The sequence below is a fragment of the Medicago truncatula genome, chromosome 4, assembly GCF_003473485.1.
Source record: "Medicago truncatula cultivar Jemalong A17 chromosome 4, MtrunA17r5.0-ANR, whole genome shotgun sequence".
NCBI lineage: Eukaryota > Viridiplantae > Streptophyta > Magnoliopsida > Fabales > Fabaceae > Medicago > Medicago truncatula.
In genome coordinates this window covers 42416471-42440839 of record NC_053045.1, presented here as the reverse complement: position 1 = coordinate 42440839, position 24369 = coordinate 42416471, and the positions used below count along the sequence as shown (strand labels likewise).

General features: G+C 32.7%; 3 protein-coding genes across 10 annotated transcripts; 1 reads left to right on the top strand and 2 right to left on the bottom strand.

The window, feature by feature from the left end:
- Positions 1 to 4: 4 nt before the first annotated feature.
- On the bottom strand, positions 5 to 3484 carry LOC11446990 (putative transcription factor bHLH107). The gene is made up of 2 exons (XM_003608082.4): positions 2717 to 3484; positions 5 to 777 (listed from the first exon to the last, which is right to left on the bottom strand). The coding sequence occupies exons 1-2, from the start codon at positions 3035 to 3037 to the stop codon at positions 280 to 282; spliced, it is 819 nt and encodes a 272-aa protein (XP_003608130.2). The 5' UTR covers positions 3038 to 3484; the 3' UTR covers positions 5 to 279.
- Positions 3485 to 5164: 1680 nt separating this feature from the next.
- On the top strand, positions 5165 to 10692 carry LOC11446988 (acyl-coenzyme A thioesterase 9, mitochondrial). Of its 8 annotated transcripts, none has more exons than XR_005645840.1 (6): positions 5165 to 5907; positions 6033 to 6210; positions 7541 to 8010; positions 8261 to 8389; positions 9123 to 9327; positions 10331 to 10692. XR_005645840.1 is itself a non-coding variant. In XM_024782353.2 (6 exons), the coding sequence occupies exons 1-5, from the start codon at positions 5464 to 5466 to the stop codon at positions 9258 to 9260; spliced, it is 1359 nt and encodes a 452-aa protein (XP_024638121.1). In that variant the 5' UTR covers positions 5165 to 5463; the 3' UTR covers positions 9261 to 9295; positions 10331 to 10692. The 8 variants fall into 8 exon arrangements, 5 of the variants coding, with proteins under 5 accessions (XP_024638121.1, XP_024638119.1, XP_024638118.1 ...); XM_024782353.2 differs by having other exon boundaries at positions 9123 to 9295; XM_024782351.2 differs by having other exon boundaries at positions 9123 to 9295; positions 10254 to 10692.
- Positions 10693 to 12191: 1499 nt separating this feature from the next.
- LOC11444093 (formin-like protein 2) lies at positions 12192 to 15950 on the bottom strand. Its single transcript, XM_003608078.4, has 4 exons — positions 14306 to 15950; positions 13854 to 14083; positions 13417 to 13661; positions 12192 to 13235 (listed from the first exon to the last, which is right to left on the bottom strand). Exons 1-4 carry the CDS (start codon positions 15694 to 15696, stop codon positions 12435 to 12437), a joined length of 2667 nt encoding a protein of 888 aa, XP_003608126.3. The 5' UTR covers positions 15697 to 15950; the 3' UTR covers positions 12192 to 12434.
- Between the last annotated feature and the right edge of the window lie 8419 nt (positions 15951 to 24369).

The window sequence follows — 24369 nt, the reverse complement described above, 5'->3', positions numbered from 1 at the left end:
TCAATTTTGACGAAGGTTCCAAAACGCATTTTTGTTATTATTCCTTGTTTTGACAGCACGCACTCAGACAAACAAAACACACTCAAGCATTAAGCATACAAGTTATTCCTTGTTTTAATAATGTTACACGCAAATAAAATAAAATAAAATAAAATGAAACAAATTTCCAACTGTTACACACATACACTAATAGCAGCTTTCACATAAGCCATTTTTAGTATTCTTATACCTTTGAAAAATTCAGATTTGTAGAAATACAACACCTCAAAATGGTCGCCCTTAGCATGAACAAGATGCATGGCTGCATGAAGAGGTAGATGTTTCAACAAAGCACATTCTTCTCCTCTTGTTTGGATATGAAGTTTTGAGTGAGAATTCCATTGAGTTAGAAGCCTTTTCCAACACAGAATCAAGTGCCTTGTGAACAACATTTGCAATACTTTGACATGCTTCAACATTAAAACTATTCCCTTTGCAACATGTAAACACAAACATATTCTTCATCCTGCTTTCCAATGTTGACATTTCTGCCTTCACTAGTTGAAGTTGAAGTGCATCGATTGCTTTTTTGAGGTCACATAGTATCTCAGGTTGGTAATCACAACAGATAGTTGCTATGTAAGACATGCATCCATATCCTAATTTAATATCATATGGTTCAACTTTCACTTCATCAACTTCTGTTGGAATGAGAAAACCTTTGCTTGCTTCCATTGCATTCTTCTTCAATTCCTTCACTTGACTAATCACTTCAGCAAGTATTGTGGCTTTATCCATCTAAAGAGTTATGAAACATTGACCCACAAAATCAAATTCAACACATTTTATAGTTTTGAATTGCTTAAATAATTTTCTTTTGTAAGGAAAAAAATGGTTGGTCTCTATAAAATCATGATCTATCAGCATTAGCATGTATACAATTACAAGCAACATAGACAACTGAATTAACCACATATTTGAACGTGATAAGTCATGTGTCGCACGGGTGTACATAGAGTGGACGTCCATGTATTATTACTGTAAAAAAAAATTATTAAATTTTGGTTTTAGTAGAATACAACAAATGTTCAAAAATTAACCACATATTTGAACTTAATTTAGTCAAGTTGAATGATCCTTTGGTAACATTGTCTTGAATCATTTTAATAACTGATGAAGAAACCAACAACTGAGTTGATTTATCTATCAAGGTGGATGAAGAATAATTATAATATTCTAACTAGTTTTGATTATGAGATGCTTAAAACATAAATACAATAGTAATAATTGCCCCACATCACCATTATATAAGTTAGGCAACAAATAAAGATAAGATGGCGGTGCAACTAAAATAGCTCAAGAAACTGACTGACTGTGTCATACCATCCAGAAGAATAAATTAACTGGCATGTCCACAACAAAACTTGAAAGCAATATTTTAATCAATTTGATTACAATGAAAATGTTTCTTCTCTTTTTTCTTTTCCTTTGACAAAGACATCAAATTAAAATACACCTTGTCAAAATTGACATTAGTGTTTAATGTTTTATACTTTTGTTCATGTCATGCATGGAGACCTAATCAAGGAAATAATATTGGATATAATCATATACATATGTATAATAATTAATGAATTATTTCCAGTTTGGGACCATAGAAGAAGATACCATAAAATACTAACAACACTAATGTCATGAACTCTATAATCGGTTGGATTGTTTGTCATATGGGATATATATAATTGCACATTATTACATAAGAAAGTGATGCACCATTTGACTTTAGCAATCAGTAACTCTCACACAAAGTTGACCATATAATGACAACCATAATGCTATCAGAATCCCTTAATTTAATTACAATAATGCACTTCAAATTTAAAAACTTGTGGTACTTATGATAACCAACTAAATGAGCTCCATTTTTCAATTATAATTATCAAACAGCATGAAAGTGAAATATATGTTCATGATAAATAAGCATTAAGAAATAGGGAAATACCAAAAGAATTTGTTAAGAAGTCTAAAGTATTTTTTTATTCTAAATTAGGAACGTGAAATGTTTAATTTTTTTATAAGTCTTGAGGAAAATTGGTTGGTAACACTGTTATTTAAAAATCAAAATAGAGACACATATGCAATATCATGTGTTTATCTCCATCTCTTTTACTTTTTACCGTATGCAACTTACACATATTTCAAAAATAAACACAAACTAAAGGATATGAAAAAAAAACACTCTATTTAGTATCAAAATTAAAAATAACTTCTTCTTGACAATTCATTTTTCCCTCAGGTACCCAATTATATTTCATTCTAACCTCTACCTGAAAGCTTGTATTGTCATGTTTGTTCAAACTTAAACTGGTTTACCCAAAAACCAAAACTATATTTGTTCCTCACCCAATTTCAACTTTCCATTAAATCTACTATAATTCCCTTTCTCATCTCCACAACACATGCATTTTATAGAAACACTAATATAAACACGGATAACCGACACGATATTGACACATGATAGATATCCGTAATAATTTAAGCAAATGAAAGTGATTTGATGTAACCACATACCACCTTCAATATGAAGTGCCGGTGCTGCATATGTTTACTTTTTACGCAAGAATCCGCTATTTTAATCATAACTTTTCAAATATAATATATTGATAAAATTCTAAACCAATCTTACAATTAGAATGAAATTATAAAACTGACAACAAAAAGAAGGAACAAAACATACCTTTTGATGAGTGGAAGCCACAAGACCACGTAATGTTCCAAGGTGACCATTTATTCTCTCCCTTCTTCTCCTCTCTGCTTCCCTATGATTCTTCAAAGAAGCTAAACCTTTGTCCTCAGAAACCTCATCTTTACCAACATTTTCAGTAACAGGACCCTCCACCACCTTTTCCTTCTCACTCTCCAAAACCAATGAACGTGGTGATGACAACCTACCAGTAGAATCACCATTGGAAGCTCCAAAGTTATTCAAAGTTGGATTGAACAAGCCCAAATCATCATACTCTGATGAATAAATTTTGTCATAAAAAGAGTAATCCATAGTTCTGAAACTTCGTAGTGTGATCAATGATGGTACTACTACTACTTGAGAAAGAGAAGAAGAAAACCGGGTGGACGAGTTGTCGGGGCGAACCAAAATGAAAGCTTTTGAGAATGGATGTTGTTTTGTTTGTTGATAATGTTGTTGGTCATAATTTCCATTAAGCAAAGGGAAGAAGAACGTTTGAAAGGGGTTAAAGGGGAAGTAGATTAATGTGAAAACATCCACATTTTCTTCTTGATGGTATTGAGTTCAACCATTTTTACGTAGGAAAAGACAAAATCAAGTACAGGAATTTTATGAATTTTTAGAGTGAGGTTTAACTCTGCCTTTGATTTCAATGAAAGCACAGAGAAGGTACAAAATGGTGCTGATGGAAACACGCGAGGTTTTAGAATTTTTAGATATATGGAGAGATAATCAATATGACCACCGTTTTTGTCTTTTGAACTAATAATATATGTAATGTATATTTATAGTGCTAACTTTATTGTAACAAAAAAAAATAGTGCTAACTTTATTCTGTTTTTTTAGTACTATTGTAATAGTATTAATAATAATAATAATGTTAGCTATTACTCTTTTAAAAAGTCTATTGGTTAAACCCGTGCACACTAAATATGGAGAATACGAGAAAGTGTAGTGTGCGTGTTCGAAGATGCGCTTCAACATATCAAATATCTTTACATTCTATAATTAAGTTGAACGTACGGATACGAATAATATTTAATTGGTATGAATTTTAAAATAGAATGAATTTTTGAGTTTCATTACTTTGACATGTTAAGTTTGGATGAAGTAGTGAGACTCAATTCTCAGCAGAAAAACTCTGTCTCTCCAATCCCTCTAGTCTAGTAGAAGACTTTTCATAGCCGAAGACAATATTAATTTGTATGAAATTTTATAATTTAATGAATTTCATCTAGACTTTTTCATTATAACGGTTAATTTAATGAGTAATAGTCAATTTTCCCCCCTGAAATTGTAAGTTTCATCAATTACGCCCCTGAAATTAACAAAACTTCAATTACCCTCCTGAAATTTCACAACGTTAGTCAATTTACCCCCTCCGTCAAATTTTTCTGTTAGTGAACATGACGTTTTGCAAATACCCCCGCTGAAGTTTTGCACTTATGTGCAAAATGTCCCCCAAACTTAAAAATTTATATTATTTTTTTCTTAAAAACAAACAATTAATAGTTAAATATTAAAGCTAACTATTAATTTTGGAGTTTGAAAAAACTACATATATATATATACATCAAAATAGGGAAAAATGAATATTTTTAAAGTGACAATAATGATTATTTCTAATAGACAAATTATTATTTTTAGAGGTTTATAAACAAATTAATAATCATATTTAAATTTATATTTTCTCCTTCACCATCTTAGTCTTTTAACTCCTCCAACTCCTTCAACAATTTGCTCAAACCATTTAAACTACACAACCCCCAATATTAATCCACAAATCATCACATTATTGTCACTTTAAAAAATACATATTTTCCCCCATTTTGGAGCCTATTTTGATGTATATATGCATATAGTTTTCCCAAATTCCAAAATTAATAGTTAGTTTTAATATTTAACTATTAATTGTTTGTTTTTAAGAAAAAAATAATATAAATTTTTAAGTTTGGGGGGCATTTTGCACATAAGTGCAAAACTTCAGGGGGTATTTGCAAAACGTCATGTTCATTAACAGAAAAATTTGACGGAGGGGTAAATTGACTAACGTTGTGAAATTTCAAGGGGTAATTGAAATTTTATTAATTTCAGAGGATAATTGATAAAACTTTACTCTTAATTTAATTGACTTTGTCTTTCATAAAGTAATAAAAGATACTATTAAGTGATCTGAATGTATAAATTTAATACTCCATCAAAGTACCTGACTTCAACTCATCCCATCTTATAATTCCACACAATTATTTACATCAAAGTGCTATTGTGACTTGCTTAGGATTTTTGCTGGAGCACTATGTATGTTTATGTGTGAGTTGAAAAATTCATAGAAGTATTGTACCAACAATTTGGTTGATTTGGACATCCCACCAAAAACTTTTTTATTTTATTTTGACATTGTTATAGGGTTGAAGTACAACTACCAGATTAGTTATTTCTTTGATGTAAATATAAAACCACTTCAGCATCTTCCATGCCTCCTTTTTTCTTGGTCGAAGCATTCCCCATATAAAAAAAAAAAAACAAAAAAAAAGTGAAGTGAGAGATTAATTGGAAAAAACTCAAAGTTGAGCCGTAAGTAAAATAAAGTTTAGAGGTAGTTGAATCTTGAAAATTTATGGTAGAAACTTTCATTCCAGTACACCCTCCAAATCAGGAGTGGGAATATTAGACACATAAGCTCCACAACAGCATTATTCAGAATCACAACATAATCGATTAGTCCATGCAATGCAGCAATGCAACCATTCAGAAAACCAAAGCTATGTCAACAGCTCCATCACCTTTTTAGATTCACTACCACACTGAATCTTCATCTTCCCCAAATCAAATCCTTATCCACTGATTCCAATGACCCAAAATCATCATCACCACTTCCCAATCCAATCGATGCAGGCTCATCTAACCGAAAACCCATCAGTTTATGGCCAGGGATGCATCATTCCCCAGCCACTCACGCTCTTTGGGAAGCAAGATCCACCATTTTTGAAAATACCATTAATGGCAATAGTAATAGCAATGACCCTCATCCAAAATCTCCATCTCAAAGTAGAACAAGTATCTTGTATAATTTCTCTTCTGATCTTATACTTCGTGAGCAATATAGAAACCCTTGGAATCATATAAGAATGGGGAAGCTTGTTGAGGATTTTGATGCTCTTGCTGGAACAATTGCTTTAAAGGTTTTTTCTTTTTTTGAAATTGAATTATGGGTTTTGTTTTTGACAGGTTTTGTAACAATGGGTTTTGATTGTTTTGTTGAAATTGATGATAAATTTCTAATTTTTAATGTTTTTTATGAGAATAGCATTGTTGTAATGAAGATGGTAGTACAAGACCTCTTTTGTTGGTTACTGCTGCTGTTGATAAGATGGTTCTTAAGAAACCGATTCGGATTGATGCTGATTTTGCTATTGTTGGTGCTGTTACGTGGGTTGGTCGGTCGTCTATGGAGATTCAATTGGAAATGATTCAGTCACCAAATGGTACTAACTGCATAATCTATGCATATTTATTGTGCTTTATTTACTATTGTTTTAATATTATGCATATGTTTTGATTGGTGGTATAAGGTGGAGTGAAATGAAAATGGATGCTATATTGGATTGCCAATGGTGTGAATTTCTTACAGTTTATTGCAGTCGATCTATCTAATCTGTTTGATAGAAATCAGACAGGCCACATAGTGATTTTGACAAACTGAAAACCTAGAATCTTAACCGTTTGATCTTGATTAACGGTTGAAATCACCAAACTGAAGTGGCTTCTGACATCAGAAATACCAGTTCTGTCATTAAGGGCTTACAAGCAGACACATGACATGTTGACAAATACATGTTGTGTCGTGAATTTTGCTCAATTGCCTTTCTTGTGTATGTATGGAATAATCCATGCTTACTCTCATTTTATGTAGCATCTAATGATTGTCAAAGTGTGCTACTGTGAGTAAATAAGAATGCAATATATAAGAAGTTCAACGGCTAAATTTGATCGTTAGATAAACATTGACGTTGCTTGTCACTTACCACGGACTTAATTGTCATTGCAATAGTTGGATGTGTTTGTACTGCTAGTAATAAGTATAGTTAATAGTTAATCTGGAACATATGAAATTTTAGTTATAAAACCTGTGTAAGTTTATTCTGTATCCTGTTTATTAAATTCTACATTCTGGTATGAATATTGTGGTTTTCTATTCTCATTCTCACAAACTTAATAGTATGTTGTTCAGTTGTTGTGGATAAAAATAGTAAAGGTTCAACCTTGTCCTTCAAAAAAATAGCGCGAAAATCTATTAGGTCTCTGACAAATGAAAAGTATAAATTTGAACTTAAAAAACCTTAAATGTTGGTCAAATTAGTCTTTTTAAAGATAATTTTTAAGTACATTTTAGTCCATTTCAATGACTAATATGACTGACATTTGATTTTTTTTGTTTAAGGTCAAAATGTTACTACTCATTTCTAAGTGATCAAATCAGTCTCCATTTTTTTCTCGAGGATCACTTTCTGCCTCTGCTAATAACATGAAGGTACTAGAGTAATGAGAAATAAAATTTCGGTAAAAGAGTGATTGAGTATTTTCAGATATTATTGGATTGATTTCTTGTATCTTAGTATAGTTTAATTTACTGGTAATATTAGAGTAGCACACAGAAATTGATTACAAACCAGTTCATGATGTTTTGGTTTTTATAAGCTCAAGTCATATGTTTGTAAATTGTAATGCTATGTCTTTTGATAGTCCAATAATTCTGCATGGTATTGGTATCTATCACTGCTGATTTTTCCCTAACCATACATTGAAATTTGCTAGCAGGAAATCCAGATACCTCAGACTCACCTGCAATTGTTGCTAACTTCACATTTGTGGCTCGTGACACTAACACAGGAAAGGCAGTCCCAATCAACCAGGTCTCACCTGAAACCGAGAAAGAAAGATTGCTCTGGGAAGAAGCAGAACAGGGAAACAAATTAAGGAAAAAAAAGAAGGAAGAACAAAAACATGGAGAGAATGCAGACAATGCCAGGCTCCGTGCACTATTAACTGAAGGGCGTATCTTCTCTGATATGCCGGCATTGGCAGACAGAGACAGCATCCTAATAAAAGATACTTGCCTTCAAAACTCTTTTATCTGCCAGCCACAACAAAGAAACATCCATGGTCGTATTTTTGGGGGATTTTTGATGAGAAGAGCTTTTGAACTTGCCTTTTCAACAGCTTATGTCTTTGCTGGTGCAGCACCTCATTTCTTGGAAGTTGATCATGTTGATTTTTTTAAACCTGTAAGTAATCAAGGAAAAAGTTTATTACAATATATATTGAACTGAATTTCATGCTTATAGGATCGATGTTAATAATTTGCAGTACCTTCTGTTGTTATCTTTCAACAATAAAAATCTGTTCTGAAGAAACAGACAATTATGATCACCTCATTTATGTGATTTTTTTATAGAAAGACTTAGTAGAAGAGAAAAAAACTATATTGGCATTTTTAAGCAAGGTATGGAATTGAAAAACAATATGATGATGCAGGTGGATGTTGGAAGTTTTCTTCGTCTCAAGTCTTGTGTTCTGTACACTGAACTTGAAAATCCAGCTAGACCCCTGGTGAATGTGGAAGTAATCGCGCATGTCACAAAGCCTGAACTTCGATCAAGCGAGGTGAGCACTGACCTTACTCTTATATTATATATTAGATGCTCATAAATTCCCTTCTCAACTCGAAAAAAGTAAGTCATTGACTCATTGTGTCTAGACATTTACGACTGTTGCATACAAATTCCTATCAATTTATTTTACAACCCGAATGAATAAGTAGTGAATCGCCAATTTAGTCCATGATATTGTGAGGTTCCATAATGCGGTCTTCGAAACCACTTGAATTTTAAAATAACTCCTAAAAATTGATTAACATTCTTACTTTATGTGAAAACCAGATACTATATTTTAGATAATGATCAATGTACAACCACTAATGTGTTTGTATATGCTATTCTAACGTAATGGGCATAATTGATGAACTAATGGGCTGAAAACAAATTAATAATAATAAAATAAAAATTACTACTAATGATAGTAAAAATACATTATTTACAACACTTTATGTACCACTACTTTAGTCTCTAAAGTTGCTCAGGAAGACTAATATGATCGAAAAATTTCTATTTTAAAGACCAATATTAAATTCATTTATTTCAAGAATCAAATTGTCTAATATTTAATTTCATAACCTAATTTGGCGATTTATTCAACAAATAAACTAATATCAGTTTACATATTCATTATTTAGTTCTAATAGAATAGAATACGTTTTAAAAAAAAAAATTAGAATACAATCAACGTCTCATTCGTATATTAAATCATTTCACTTCAGTCCTTACTTTTCTTGAAATAGGTATCCAACAGATTCTACTTCACATTTGGTGTTGATCCTGAGGCCGTTAAAAATGGATTGAGGATCCGAAATGTTGTTCCTGGTACAGAAGTGGAAGCACAGAAGGTGCTTGAACGCATAGATGCTGAGAACTCTTGATTTTGTTGAATCAGGATAGTGCTGGTACGTCTAAGGTGAGGGAATGGTCAAGTCCATCACTGGTGAGGTAATTAAATTTTACCATATGATTGGTTCAATGGTTTAGAATCTATTACTTTAGATGTGTTCTATTTAAGCGTAGAGAACACTTACACCTCTCCACACACAATCACAAACCACAATTCTCAACAAAAAATTGCATTAACCACGACTTATTTTCAACCAAATCTTGTCCAATCCAAAACTCCCTCCTCACCATCGCCGGCGACATTCAACGCCATCCACGGTGGCGAATCACACCACCAACCACCACACAACAAACGACGGCCACCAACTACGACATTTTCTCTCATTTCTGTTTCGATCCAAAACTCTCTAACCTTTGGTCATTTACTTCTTCGTCCTTTCCCATCTTCTTCGAAAAACTCTAATATACATGTATAAGACCAATTCTAAAACACATGTCACAATATCTCAATATTTCATAAGACCATCAAGAACACAGAGCACAAAACCAAAACTAATATATTGTGTTTTTGAATATATAGACCAATATATTGAGACAAAAATTGCTGCCTTTTTAAATATAAGACCATCACTCAAAATCAATATATAAAAATCCATCATTTTAATTAAGAAATTTTAATTTCTAGACAAATACCAATACCTGGACTTTTTTCTCCTTGCAGCAACTTTGGTTACATCAACCACCCAATTGTAATCTTCATAAAGATCACGATGTAACCAATCATCATCACCATCTGACGAATCGTCATCAGTGTCGACTTCAAACACGATATATTGGTCTTATATATTCAAAACCACGATACATTGGTTTTGTGATCTTGATGGTCTTATATAATATTGTGACATGTGTTTTTGAATTGGTCTTATCAGTGTATGTTACAAAATTATCACTTTGCATTTGCCATTTCTTTGAAGTGATTACACTGTTAAAATTGCAAATGATGTTATATCCATTTCATTTTGTAGCATATTCCTGCCAACACATCAATGTTTGTCATAAAAAAAATAAAAAATAAAAACGTGAGTCAGTTAACCTTTGCTAGGAGGGCAATGATGCAATGAGGTCATAACTTCAAACAGAGGTGAGTATGAAAAGTATATTGGAGAAAAGAGGATAAACTTGTGAGGAAAGCAGCTCAAGGTCGGGGACAAATTATAGTTTTCTCTTGATGAGCCACTGAATAATCTGTTTGTTCAAATTGTTCGCCGCAATGCACGTAGCTGAACAATTTATGGAAGAAAAAAAATTAATGTACGTAACATTACGACTTCATATGGTGTATTGAGTTGATCTGTTAAGCTTAAACTACAATTTGAGGTTGTGTTCTAACCACAAATACAATGTTGTTTGTTTTGAAACACCTGGTTGTCTATCTATTATAGCTTAATGTTGTTTGACTATCTATTATTTCCTTCTAATCAATATTTATAGTTTTGTGAATATAAAAATCAACAGATTGTGCGTGTGTTCATTGGCGAAATAATGAAATTAGAATCTGATTTCATATCATACATTTTTGAGAGGAGAATCTAATATCATACATGTATGTATGTTCCTTACAATTTATAAAATACATTTTTTTAAAGGAACAATTTATAAAATACATGTTATTAACTTTTTTTCACCCGGTCATACAGAATTGAGAAACATGAATGATTTTTATCATCTAATAGTATATCTCTATTCACTATTGTACAAATAAAATTATATCTATAACTATTAATATTATTTGTCAAGTTGCCAAACGATTATAACAAACTTAAAATATATTCTTTTGAAGAGGGCTTAAATAATATTTTTGTTACATGCATAAATGTGAATATATGTCGATAATATTTTGCATGCAGATTGTGTTTATATTTAAGTTTAACTGTCATTTTGACGGTTTAAGGGTACAATTTGTGAATAACATGCTTTTTTTTTTTTTTGAGGGAATGAATAACATGCTTTATTATTTTTAAAATTTGCCATTAAAAATTTGTGAATAACATTTCAATTTCCGATGCATTAAATGCACAATTTTTCATAAAAATTTATTATTTAAAGTTTTTAAAGAGTGCCCAACATTTCCCTAAAAAAAATATTATATCTGAAATTTCAAGGAACTTTTTCCATTCTCACTTTGCTAAATATACTTGTCCTATCCTGCTACGGGAAGCTGTAGCACCTCATGCCTCAAAATAATGAAGAGGGAAACCAAGAAGCATAGTACAATGTACAATTATGAAGTCCATTCTGAGACACTCCATTAACCTCCAAGGCTTTAAACTGGTGTGGTTTGGCCATTTATGTGTCAGAAACACATCAGATTTCAGCTGGCAATAATGGTATTAATGAGACAGATGATGCCATTATCGTCCTTGACCTAATTGTGGTTGCTATTTACACTGGCTGTCACAATGATACTAAGGTCCAAAAAACTCTAGTCAAAAGTTTACCAAAGAAAACTCAAATACCCCTTTTGTCATCATCCAAATAAATTATGCTTTGCCATGTACAATGGTTACTGAAGTTTAACACAACATAGCTGCTGTATTAGTTACTGCCTAGTTAGGGTGAGGCATATAAGTAACACAACCAAAATATACAATTGGTTGTCCCAATTGATTGCCGCTGCCACGGCGCCATTCTGGCACAGCTGCAGCCACTGCAACGATGTGCTTTAACACTCCGTGTTCTATTGTGAAATCCACTCAAAATGTCAGTCTTCGCTGAACCGATACCAGAGTCTAGTGCCTCGCCTCAAGACCGATGGCCAGAAAGTGCTTTATGACCCTGCTCCGCCACCATAGCTATGATAGCCATTTTTGCATTGGTCCGAACAATTAACATGCCCAAGTTGTGCACCGTATAAGCCACAATTCGTTAGTTACTCTTTTTTTTTACAATAAAATTCCCAGTTCTTGAAATACATTATGATTAGTATAAACAATTCCATAATTTTGGTTGATCATTCATATGAATACAATGCAGAGAAGCAACCAACTGAGCAGTGAGCACAGAAAAAAGTACTAATTAACTTGTTATATAATAGTTAAACATGTACAGAATTCTTAAGGTACAAAGACAGTGCTATGATAGCAAGAGCTTCTCATTATCATCGAAGAGATGATAAAATCCAACCCATCAATGAACAATGGTGTAAGCTAATCAGATTCTGAGGAATCAGATGTTTGCTTACCATTAAACTCAGGGAAAATTGGTGTCAATGTAGTGACTGCAGGCATCACATATTGCCGCGACCCAACTAAAGTCCTCTCGTTTGCTTTCCCAACTTGCTTGCATACACCATCTAGTATCGAAAGAAAATCCCGTACAACCATGAATATCCTAAAACGATGAGCTTCTTCCTTTGCTGAATTACCATGGAAATACTCGGTTATATCCTTCACAGAAGAGAGAGCATTTTTCTCTTGTGCCATGATTCTTGAAATCTCTTCCTCTCCCCTCTCCAAGAAACCTTTCATTGCCTCAGAAAATTTTTGGTTAGTTTCTTTCAATGGTGATTCTTCATTCAATTTTACCACTTCCGCAACCTTTTTGATTCCTTTGGCAAGTTTAGAAACATCACTACTCAGTGCGTCTGAATCCATAACAGCTGCCTTTTTAACATTGGCGAGTTCCCCACTCAAACCTGATACAACTTGCAGTCCAAGCTTCATAGAGTCAACCTCGTCTTGAAGAGTATATTCAGGGTTGTTGACGGAGTGATTACTGGCACGAGATACATGAGAACACTCAGTTCTGACAATTTCTTGCACAACGAAATGTAAAAGAGTAGTCTTTCCATCAGTTCCCTTGATATCAACCAACTTCAAAAGTGTGTCCAGTTTGAATGCTTGTGCGTCACCACGGTCGGTGCCAACGTTCATTCGATTTCCTGTTCTAAGAACTGCCTCAAGTATCTTCATAAACATTCTGCTATTCTTTAATTCCTCACAAGCCACCTGAGGCAAAGAATAAACTATGAGAACTGCAATTATATTCAAACAAAATCCAATGCATAACAAGATTAGAAATTAAAAAATACAAGCTAATGTTAAGCTTGATTGACACAGAAAGGTCACTCAATTTCATACCAGTGAAATCAATAGAAAGAAATTGAAGAATATATATATATATATATACCTTCAGAGTATCAAAGGACTTCTTAAGGTATTCCAATTCTGAATCAAAATTAGCAATGTAGAGCATAGCATCCATTCTTTTGAATGCAAAAGGTATATCAAGCATGACTTTAAGAAATTTCTCAGCTGGGCCTAGCTTGAAAGGCGACTCATCTTTAAACTCCTTCAGCTTAGATTTTTCCTCTTCAGTAGGAGCCATCTTTAACAAACTTTCAAGAAGTTCTGTTCCCAATGTATCACAATTGCCTATTGAAAGCAAAAGTAAGCATTAATGTATGCCAAATTAGAAAGCCACTCACAAGGATGGTAATACTTCTTCCTTAACCTCATCTTCTCATATGTGAAAGACATGGAAAGCTAAAACATATGCAGGCCAGTATAGAAAGCTATAAAAGCATGCAGTCTATGGAAAGAAAATGCTTAGAGATTCATGATCACCTTCCCTGAGGGCTTCACAAACTTCATCAATTGTTACATTCAGTGCTCGAAGCAAAATGGCAATGTTCTGAGACTTCTTAGGATCAAGTACCCTATTTTCAGGTGGCATTGGAGAAGCATGAATTATTTGATGCCTAGCATTATCTTTAGGATTAGAAGCCAAAGCAGAATTTCCACTAGAATTGGAATTATTTGCCATGAATAGTGACTCAATCATATCCTCATTCAATCTGCAACTCAACCCAATTATTAATTAACAAGTAAAAATAACACAACACATGGATGATAATTGATATAATAATTAAAAAAAAAAAAACACACACACAATGAGTATGAAATCAACATTCACATAAAATAGAATAAAACAAAGATACTATGATAATGACAAGTTTTTTGTTTCTAAGACAAAGTCAAATGTTAATGATGTTAGTTAAGTCATAAGTGTGTCTTACTGAAAAGAACTTGGTCTCAGTTGATCCCAAACCATGGCCCTATCTGAGCTAGCCTTAACTTTATCCCAATGCAAAGCCTTCAACTTTGGCTTTAAATTTTCTTCATTCTCAACACTAACATCACCATTACCATCTTGAGAAACCACCACCGGAGTCTCCCATAACCTCGGCGGCAGCGGCGGGGGAACAGGAGGAGCCATTTTACTCACCTGAGTATCATTACCATCCCATTTCAAACCAAAATCTTCCATCGGCATAGGAGAACAAGATTCAGAAGAAAAAGATGGTGAAACAGGGTTTATAGGAGGAAAAGATTGCACACTTTCAATAGGGCTAAGATTAAGTGAAGGAGAACGTGAGAGAGAGTAGGAAAGAGGGTATGAAGCAGTTCTTGAAGTAAAGCTTTTACTACCAAATTTATCATAGTGAAAAACGTTGAAGGAACGTGAGCTTGTAGCAGCAACAGCAACTGTGACAACCGGGGAAGAAGAAGGAGAAAGAGAAGGACTGTGTTGTTGTTTGTTCCCAGAAGGAGAACCTTTCGGTGAATAAAACTCTTCATGTACTCTTTCTTTTTCTTTTTTTTCTTCTTCTTCTTCTTCTTCTTCTTCTTCTTCTTTCTTCTTTGGTTCATTCTTCCATGTTCTGACATTGTGACGTGGCAGTGGTGGTAAAGGGTGTAACTCCGGCGAGTCTGTAACATACCGGTACGGCGGAGGGAAACCGTCATTGCTGTTACCGTTACAGCTTGACTCTGCTGTTGCTTTTGTGTCATCTAAAGTTGTTATAGTTCCAAGGTTGAATAACTCCGACATAGAACTTGACTTGTCGTTGGTTGTTTGGTCGACGGAGTCTGAAGTAGCGGTGTTTGGTGGGAACAAACGGAGACTATCTGATCTTGAAGCATTATCATCGTTAACGGTGGTGGAAGAAGTTTTGTGGCTGTGACGGTGGCGGTGGAAGGCGAAGACAGTGGAAATAGAGAGGATAACGAGGGAGAGGAGAGAGAGTGAGATGACAATAGCAGCAGCGTGGCGGTGGTTGTGTGTTCGAGTGTGGTGTTGTGGGAGGAGTAAGGAGGAGATGTTGGCTGGGAAAGTGGCGAGGAAAGGTGGAGAAGGAGGGAGTGGTGGTGAATAGTAAGATGGGAAGAATGGTGTTTGTGGTGGTGAAGATGAAGAGATGGAGGAAAATGGAAGTTTGGGTTGTGTTTGTTGTGGTTTTGGTTGAGTTTGTGGTGAAGAAGATGGCGGTTGTGTTGGTGGAAGAGAGATAGAAGGAAACGACAGTGGTTGGTGGAGGATACGGCGGTTGTGGTGGTTGGAGGAATGAGCACTTGATGAGAAGAATATGTGAAGAAGAAGAAGTAGGGTTAACGTCATTGTAGTCATTGTGATGAATGAGTAGGTCCAAGTTTGAACTAGAAGTAGGAAAGAGTTACTAGTATTTGTTCATTTTGCATTTGTTGTTGGATTTTTTTGGTTTTATTAAGTTGTGGTTTCTAGCTAGCATATAGGTAGCTATGTTATGATGAAATGCTACAAGCTAAGAACTGGTTATTACTGTGAAGGTGGTAGCCGATGGTAAATATGAAATTGGGAAGCACGGATACTCTTCAAATTAGACATATTACATTATTGGATACATATCATGTTACACATCATTAATACATATAATTATACTGTGATGTTGATGTATTGGTATCTGTGTTGTGTCTGATGTTTAAATCCGTGTTTTATAGACGTGGAAAATGTTGTTGTGGATGTGTGAAATGTGCGACCGAGAATTCAGAATCTAAGTATGTGTGTGACAGTGACTGTTTAGCAGAGTACTAGTGTCTAGTATTACTTATTAGAGAGAGAGAGGAGGTGAAAAATGCTTGCTAGCTAGCTGTTGCTTTCTCTCCTTTACTACAATCTAATCTCTGAAAAGTTATGATATTTTCCTTGTCTTCATGCTGCTAGTGGTCACGGTCACTTCTCACCATTATAAAATTCAAATGTTATTTTGATTACATGTCTTGTTTCATTTTATAATTATTTTGGGAAAAGTGTCCGATAATAATACTCCGTTCCTTTTTAATTGTTACATTTTGATATTTTATACAAATTAAAACAATCAATAATTGATATTACTTTTGATGCAATAAGCTATACTTTTAATATAATGACCTTATTCATTTAATATTTTATTTCATATATTTATCTCTTCACAATAAATAACTAATGATAATATTGATAAAACAACATTTAATATTGCATTGAACTATGAAAGTGACAGTTAAATAGGAACAAATTTTTTCTTCAAAAATGACACTTAAAAAGAAACAGATGGAGTATAATAGTAGTATTAGTACAAGTTTTTTTATGAATGACTCATTTTGTTTGAAAAAGGACAATCCATTCAAATTTCGATATTTTTCAGGATGTTTTTCGGAGCAGTGTCTAATCAATTAAAATGGATAATTGTTATTAGACCATGTACAATGGTTCCACAAATTCAACACCAACTTTTTTAATTTCCAACATTTCACATCATTTTCTCTCTCTTAATTCAACACCCTTTCAATTTTTACCTCTCCAATAGTTTTTCATTCAACATCCTACCCCACCACCTTTTATTTCTTATTCTTATTTAATTTTATATTTTTGTTTTTATAATTACATAAAATTACGATTAACGATTATAATTAAATTAAAGTTGTTGGTTTCATGATGGTTGTTGGTTTCATGATGTAATTAAAGTTGTTGGTTTCTTATAATTAAATTAAAATTACAATTACAATTTTATCCACCCACTAATTAACACTAAATTTTGTTCAGTATTCCATGATGGTTGTTGGTTTCTCTTGCTCTTTGGAGTTGTATCCTCTGGAGTTGGAGCAACTTCATTATCTCGTGTCATTCCACCACGATTTATTTGTGATGAAAATTCAGGATATTCACCAACACTCTGAAAATTTTCATTCACCATTGGCATATAACCATTAAATGGGGGTTTTTGAGATGGATATCCCATCATAGATCTAAAATATGGATTAAAGTTGTTTGGAACAGAGGATGGGTGATTGAAATTTGAGGCAAAACCAAAATTAGACATGTTTTGAGGATTTTGGTTGGGGAATTGATTTGGGTTTTGAGGATGTTGGTTGGGGAATTGATTTGGGTTTTGAGGATGTTGGTTGGGAAATTGATTTGGGTGTTGATAATTGTTGGGATTTTGGTAGCTAAAATGGTAATCAGAATAATTTTGGGTGTTGAATTGATTGTTAGTGGGATCCATTTCACTAAATAAACACTAAAACTTCAAAAGAAAGGCTAATACAAAGCTAATAATAAGATTAAGAGAGTGAAAAACTTGATTTTTTTTCTGTGTCCAAATCAAATAATCCAAGTCTCTATTTATAGAGAAAAAAAAATTACGAATTTTGATAAAAAAAAAAAAAAAAAATTATTTGCAATGAAATAATTGGGTCCAAATTATTAAGAAGATAAAAATCGAAACAGCCAATCACATAATGCCATGTGTCTTTCCTTTATCCATTTCCTCTCTTCTCTCTCCGCGTGTGACACGCTCCCTGTCTGCGCGTGTAGCGCACGCGCCTGGTTCAGCAAATCTGCGCGCGCCAGCTGTCTCCGTGGGCCACCCTTTCAACTAGTTGAATCCATTCAACACTTCCCTCCTCCAACTCAGATTTTTCCACATTCAACACCCCTCATTGCATGGCTTCAACATGTTGAATTGCTCATTCAACAGCCCATTGTAGTTGGTCTTAAAGATGCTAATAGCATTTCATTAATACAATAAAGAATATCAAAATAAATGATAGGACTAGATGATAATGTGTACTCTTCTGTTATTGTATGAATTATCTCATTTTTTGTCGTCTATTGAACTTCACTAACAATTTGAAACATCAGACATGTTGGAGCGAAAAACATCATTGGTTGTTTTAAAATCTACCACAAAATTAACATTATTCATTTGCATGTCGCTTAACCATTCTAAAGCATAAAACAAACTCAATGCTCTAGAGAGACGAGATATAATGGTGAAAAACTTGTAGTTTTGGTTGAACAAAAGCTTCATCACCATCACACACACACGCATACCAATTTTTGTATGGTTTCAAACCTACAAAAAAGAAGCATTTATATTACATTTAATTCTACCTCCAAACCACCATGATCTTTATTCAAGCACAAAGTATTCCATTTAATCTATGATATTTTCCTAAAATCTTCACCCCTCTCCAAAATAAAATGCATTAAAAATATATTCAAGGGAATAAATAATACATGAGGGGGCCTTGAAGAGGGAAAAAAGTAGTCCAGAATGGAAGACAACACATATTTAAGAAGAATTAAACGGTCCCCCGTAGATAAATGTATACTCTTTCATCATGACAACCTTTTTTTAATCTGATCAAACAATAGATACCAAAACCTCAATTTCCTAAAGTCCCCTCTAATAAGCAACCCCAAATACAAAAATGAGGCACGAATATGCTTACAATTTAAAACCAAAGCTGCCGCATGCAACCAAGAATCAAATATATTCATTCCTATCAGCACAATTTATGAAAATTAACTTTTAGCCCATAAACTGCTTCAAAAAGAATCAAAACTACTTTGTTATTGAAAAAGGTAAACATAGTTTGTTGGGTTTATTACAATTTGAAAGCCACAATACATGTACTTATAGTTTTAATCAAAATCAAAATTTCATATAAAATACCGTTCATAATTTGCATGTGTTAGCGCAACGAAAAGAGCGCAATAATTTACATGTGCCCGTCTTTTCGCTAGTTGATTTATAACCTAAATGTATCAAATCTTTTTTATTTATTAATGTATCGTAGAAGCTCCTTTTTTAATTAAGGGTTATGCTAACAAATGCACTACTGAAATTGTTTAAAGAATTCATTGTAACAAATGTGGCTGAAGAAAAATGTTGTAATTGTTTCTATTTGGCTATTTGGGAGGTGACTGCCTCCTTTAGATTGCTAGGGTGTTGGTTACATGTTTTTATTTTACTTCTTTTTATTTTATTGTAATTGAACTCTATTGCTCTTTTTTGACACATCTTATGATGAGATAAACATTATTTGTCGTTTAATATAAGTTTCATTTAGATTTGTTAAAAAAAATTATCCTAAAAAGTCAAACAAATATAAATGTATTAATTACATAATCTTTTATACAAAAATTACCACTTTTAATTATTTAAACAATGCCCAGAAACACAACATTTTCCTTTAATTAAACTTGAGGCTATTTTGTGTGCAATGTGATCTTCATGTTCATGCGGCTATTTTTGGTCTTCAATGATTTTTGAATTATTATTTGGGTCATGTTATCTTGTGTTCTAAGGACACAAATTAAGGAGTTTAAAATGGAATTAACAAATAAATTTTATACTTAAATGATGCTAATTTTTGAAACTTTCAATGCATTGAATGCACAATTTTAAGAAAAGAAAAAATTACATTTGGTTCCTGAACTTATGCCTAAAAGGCACAAGTTAACATTTGCCATATTATTTTTGATCTTCAATGATTTCTGAATTATAATGACATGTTTCGTACGTGTTTGCAAGTGACCACCTCAAATTTTGTGTCTCCAAAAAGTACATCAGTGTCTCTAAACCGAATTTACTATCGAAATACCGTGAGCAAATTTAACAAAAACCTCAAATAAAAAATATTTGAAAATATATCCATAAATATGAATAAATTTTTAAGAAAATAGTTACTTCATCTTTTATGATTTAATTTGTTTATTTGTTCATTTGTATGTATGTTTAAATACTTTTAATTTAAAGTTGAATTATTTTGTATTTTGAAATGACCCCACTTCAAGTAGCAATGTGTAATGTGTTACGGCCTTCTGGTGTTGATCAATAAAAAGAGAGGGAAAATAAAGTTGTCATTAAAATTGTTATTAAATAGATGTACGAATATCATTGCTATTTTTATAAGAGGCTACTTTTTTATTTCTCCTTTTATTTTTATTTTAGAAATACTAAAGAGTATCTTTAAGACATTAGTTAAAATGATATAAAAAAGTATAAATATTACATTGTAAAATGATGAAAAGAGCTGTTTGGGAAGAAACCAAAAAAAATTCTGCAAATCAATCAATTTAGTCCTTCGAAATGTTTGTTATTATCGGCCAAATTAGTCCCTGCCTATGTGGCGTATGACATGTGAGAGGTTAACGGCCACGTCATCCCCTTTAACGCCCTGTTTGAATAGAATGACTAAATTGATCGACAATTAACAAATTTAGGGATTAAATTGATATTTTGCATAATTAAGAGACGAATTTGACCGATCAGGGACTAAATTGACGATTCATTTCTTTTTAAAAATTAAAATATTGTTGAATCTAATACAAACCTACTGATTTCCATTTTTTTAAAAAGTGTCCTAGAGATTAGGACCCCTATTAGCCAACACTTTTTCTTTTATTTGTTGGAAGGTAATGGTTCCGTGAATAAATGTCTTTTTTAACGCACGGTGTGTGTATATATATATGGGCCATCTTCATCCTTTCGATTTTTAAATGAAATGAAATATTCAAAAGTGAAATATGATACCAATGAGGTATTGGTGTGATCCTTAAAAAAAATATTTGTTTGATGGTAAATTTTAGTGTAGATCAATTTTAGAAGTGATATATTGTGGCTCGGTATATAAAACTATAAGAGATTCCAACATTGAACGATATTATCATCTAAAAATCACGATCCTTGTTAGGGATGGCAATGGGTACCCAATAGGTAGGGTACTATAATGCCCATCCTCATACCCGCATTTTTAAAAATTATCTGTATCCGTGCCCGTACCCTCGTGTGCAACAACTTTAGTGTCATTCCTCATACCCTATGGGTATCTAAGTGCACATACTTGCACTCATTACCCGCACTTTAACTATGAAAAGACAATAAAAACATCACAATTGAAATAAAACTATGGTCAAAATATTTTAAAATTAACTCATAAAATAATATGAATCGTAGTATTTAGTCCAATTAAAAACATCAAAAATATCTCTAAAATATTGTACACCAGCAGGATGGAGTTGTTATTATATTAAGCTGTTTTTTGGTTTAGGTTTTAGTTTAGGCTTAAATAGCTAAATAAATTATTTAATTATACACTAAAAATAAATAAATTACTTATGATATTAAATAAATATGTATATGCGGGGTTGCGGGGCTGGGCAGTATAGTACCCTTACCCGTGCCCATACCCATTAAAATTCGTGGGTATTACCCGGACCCGTCCCCATACCCATGATAGCGGTGTTTTACCCTACCAATTGTGGGTATTTTATGCGGGTATCCATTGGACCTGGGTCCAATTGCCATCCCTAAATTCCTTCTCGTATTTACAGTTAAGACAATGACTTGATTGAAGTCGATTCATTGCGAGTTACATATTTTTTTTTTTTATCAAATTAGTACTCCTTCCGTTTTCAATTATAAGCAAATTTGAATTTTTAGGTTCATTCAATTAATGATATATGTGGTTCATATAATGGACCATATACATGTTTAATTGAATGAACCTAAAAAATCAAATTTACTTATAATTAGAAACGGAGGGAGTGTCAATTAAGTCATTGTATTTTTTTAAAAAAATATATATATTAAGAGAGAATGCTAAACATTGCCTTGAGGCATTGGTTAAATAAACAAACCAAGTAACTTTTTTATAAAAATTAGTGTAATTATTTACCTAATCAAAACTTATATTTTCAAGACAAATTTTTCATTTATGGTTTTCTTAACCATTGTCCTAAGGGTAGGGGTGGGAATAGGTCAGGCCGCTCGTCAGGGGCCTATGGCTCGGCCTAGTAAAAGTTCGGGTCGGCCTAACTCGTTTAATAAATGGGTCAAACTTGAGCTTTTTAAAGAGCCTATTAATTTAATTAGTCCAGGCTTAAGCTTATCAAAAAAGCTATCAGGCCGGCCCGTATACAAATATCTTAAATTTTTTCATATTTATTATTTATATTTATATACATCAAAAAGAATTAATGATCCTTCAAATTCTCATACCACAATTATTATTATTTCATTTTTTTTTTTTTTTGTATGGCTTGCTACTGATATATTTATATATATTTGCGGGAACTATTAAGGCTTGCTATTGATATGCCTAAGGTTAAGTGGGGTTATTAGATTAAGTTTGAAATCCTTGTTGTTATCAGACATGATTATTCTTGAGTTTCTATCCATCTATAAATTTTACAACTATGTTTCATTAGTTTAATTTGTATCTAATTAATGTTAATGTTTATCTTTATATTAAGTATGTTGCACAAATTGAAAGGAAAAACAAAATTGATGAACATATTCTTTTTGAAATTCGTAACGTAAACTAGGCTTTTAGACAGGCTAATAGGACAGGCCAGACTTTTAAAAAGGTTAGGCCAAACTTAAAATAAAGTCTTTGACTGGTAAAAGGCCAAGGCTTAGGTCTTAGTTTTTTCAACTATGCCTAGCCTATTTAAGCAAAGTCCGGCTCATTCCCACCCCTAGAGCACGAGTTAACAAGACCATTATTAAGTCATTCTTTTAATATAAAAAAAATAAAAATGACCATTGCCATTCGCTACGAAGAAATGACATTGTCGTTGTTGGAATTTTAAACATTTTTTAAGTCTTTGTCCGGACCATTTATAAAGGTTGTGCATAGTATAATTTCTCTTTTTAAATAGGTTAGATTAAGTATCATTAATCTTTTATTTGTGTGTATCTCTCAAACAAACCTTTGGTTGATAAGGAGGAAAAAGAAGAAGCGATATGTTGTGGGAGATATAAGATAAAATCTAATAGAAGTGTAAAATCTAATTGGTGTTCTATAGTGGTCTATCATGGACAAGGTTAATAATAGTCGGCTTAATATATGTTTTGGTCCCTTAATTTATTTTTGAATTTTATTTTGGTCCCTTAACTTTAATCTATCTCAATTTGGTCCCATAACTTTACCTCCGTTTACCTAAGTGGTCGTTAAAAAAACTAACAGAAGGGACCACTTAGATAAACGGAGGTAAAGTTATGGGACCAAATTAAGACAGTTTAAAGTTAAAGGACCAAAATGAAATTCAAAAACAGTCATACAATATAATAATATAATATAGTATAATCAAGTCTAAATTATTAACCAAAAACAAAACCAAGTCTTGTTACCAGTACTATTGTGTTGTTGACAAGCCATGAAGCCAACAAAATGAGCAAGGATTTCTGCACCCTTTTCAAACTCTATCTCTCTTGTCAACAACATAGTACAATTGACAAAGTCTCTCATAAGTTCAAAAGGAATTTGTTATAGGTGCCGTATAGCCTAGACCTATTGATGTATTGGTCCATACTGGACCAATTTTTCCCACCATTGGATTAGGCTATCCTACCTAATTTTAACATGGTCATCTGCACCAAATATAGTCTTTCAATTCTATCTCTCTCGTTTCTCTCTCTTTCTCCAGTATCACCAGCACCAAGTTTGTTTATTATTGTGTATTCCAACTTTTGGATTTGGGTGGTGATTGTGTTCATTTACAGTTTATTTCGAATTGAACAATAACAATAAATTCATTTTGCTACTAAACTTCAACATTGAACAGAATAATCTCTCCCTCTATGCTGAGTTCCCCAAACTCAAATCTCATTTCTACAACCTTCAACACTACCTCAATCAACGCCTATGTGTCCTCTCTGATTCCCAAATTGTTGTTAGTTTAAACTGAATTTTTATGATTTATTTTCACTATAAACTGATTTTTTTTTTTATATTAATTTTGTATTAATTTATCATTTTAGTTTCTAGTTTCTGGAGGTTGTAAATTAAAATTGAGTTTGTGATCTTTCATTTATGGTGATGTTCAAGGAGTTGTGTGTAGTCCTTAAATAGTGAAGCAAGAGAACATCTGACGCAATGAAGTTTGTTTTAAATTTTTTTTTTTTTTTTTCACAAAATTTTAAAATTTGTTATTATAAGTTTCTTTTAATATTTATTTTATCATAAGAGCATCAGAAGTTTTTCCACATGGTTT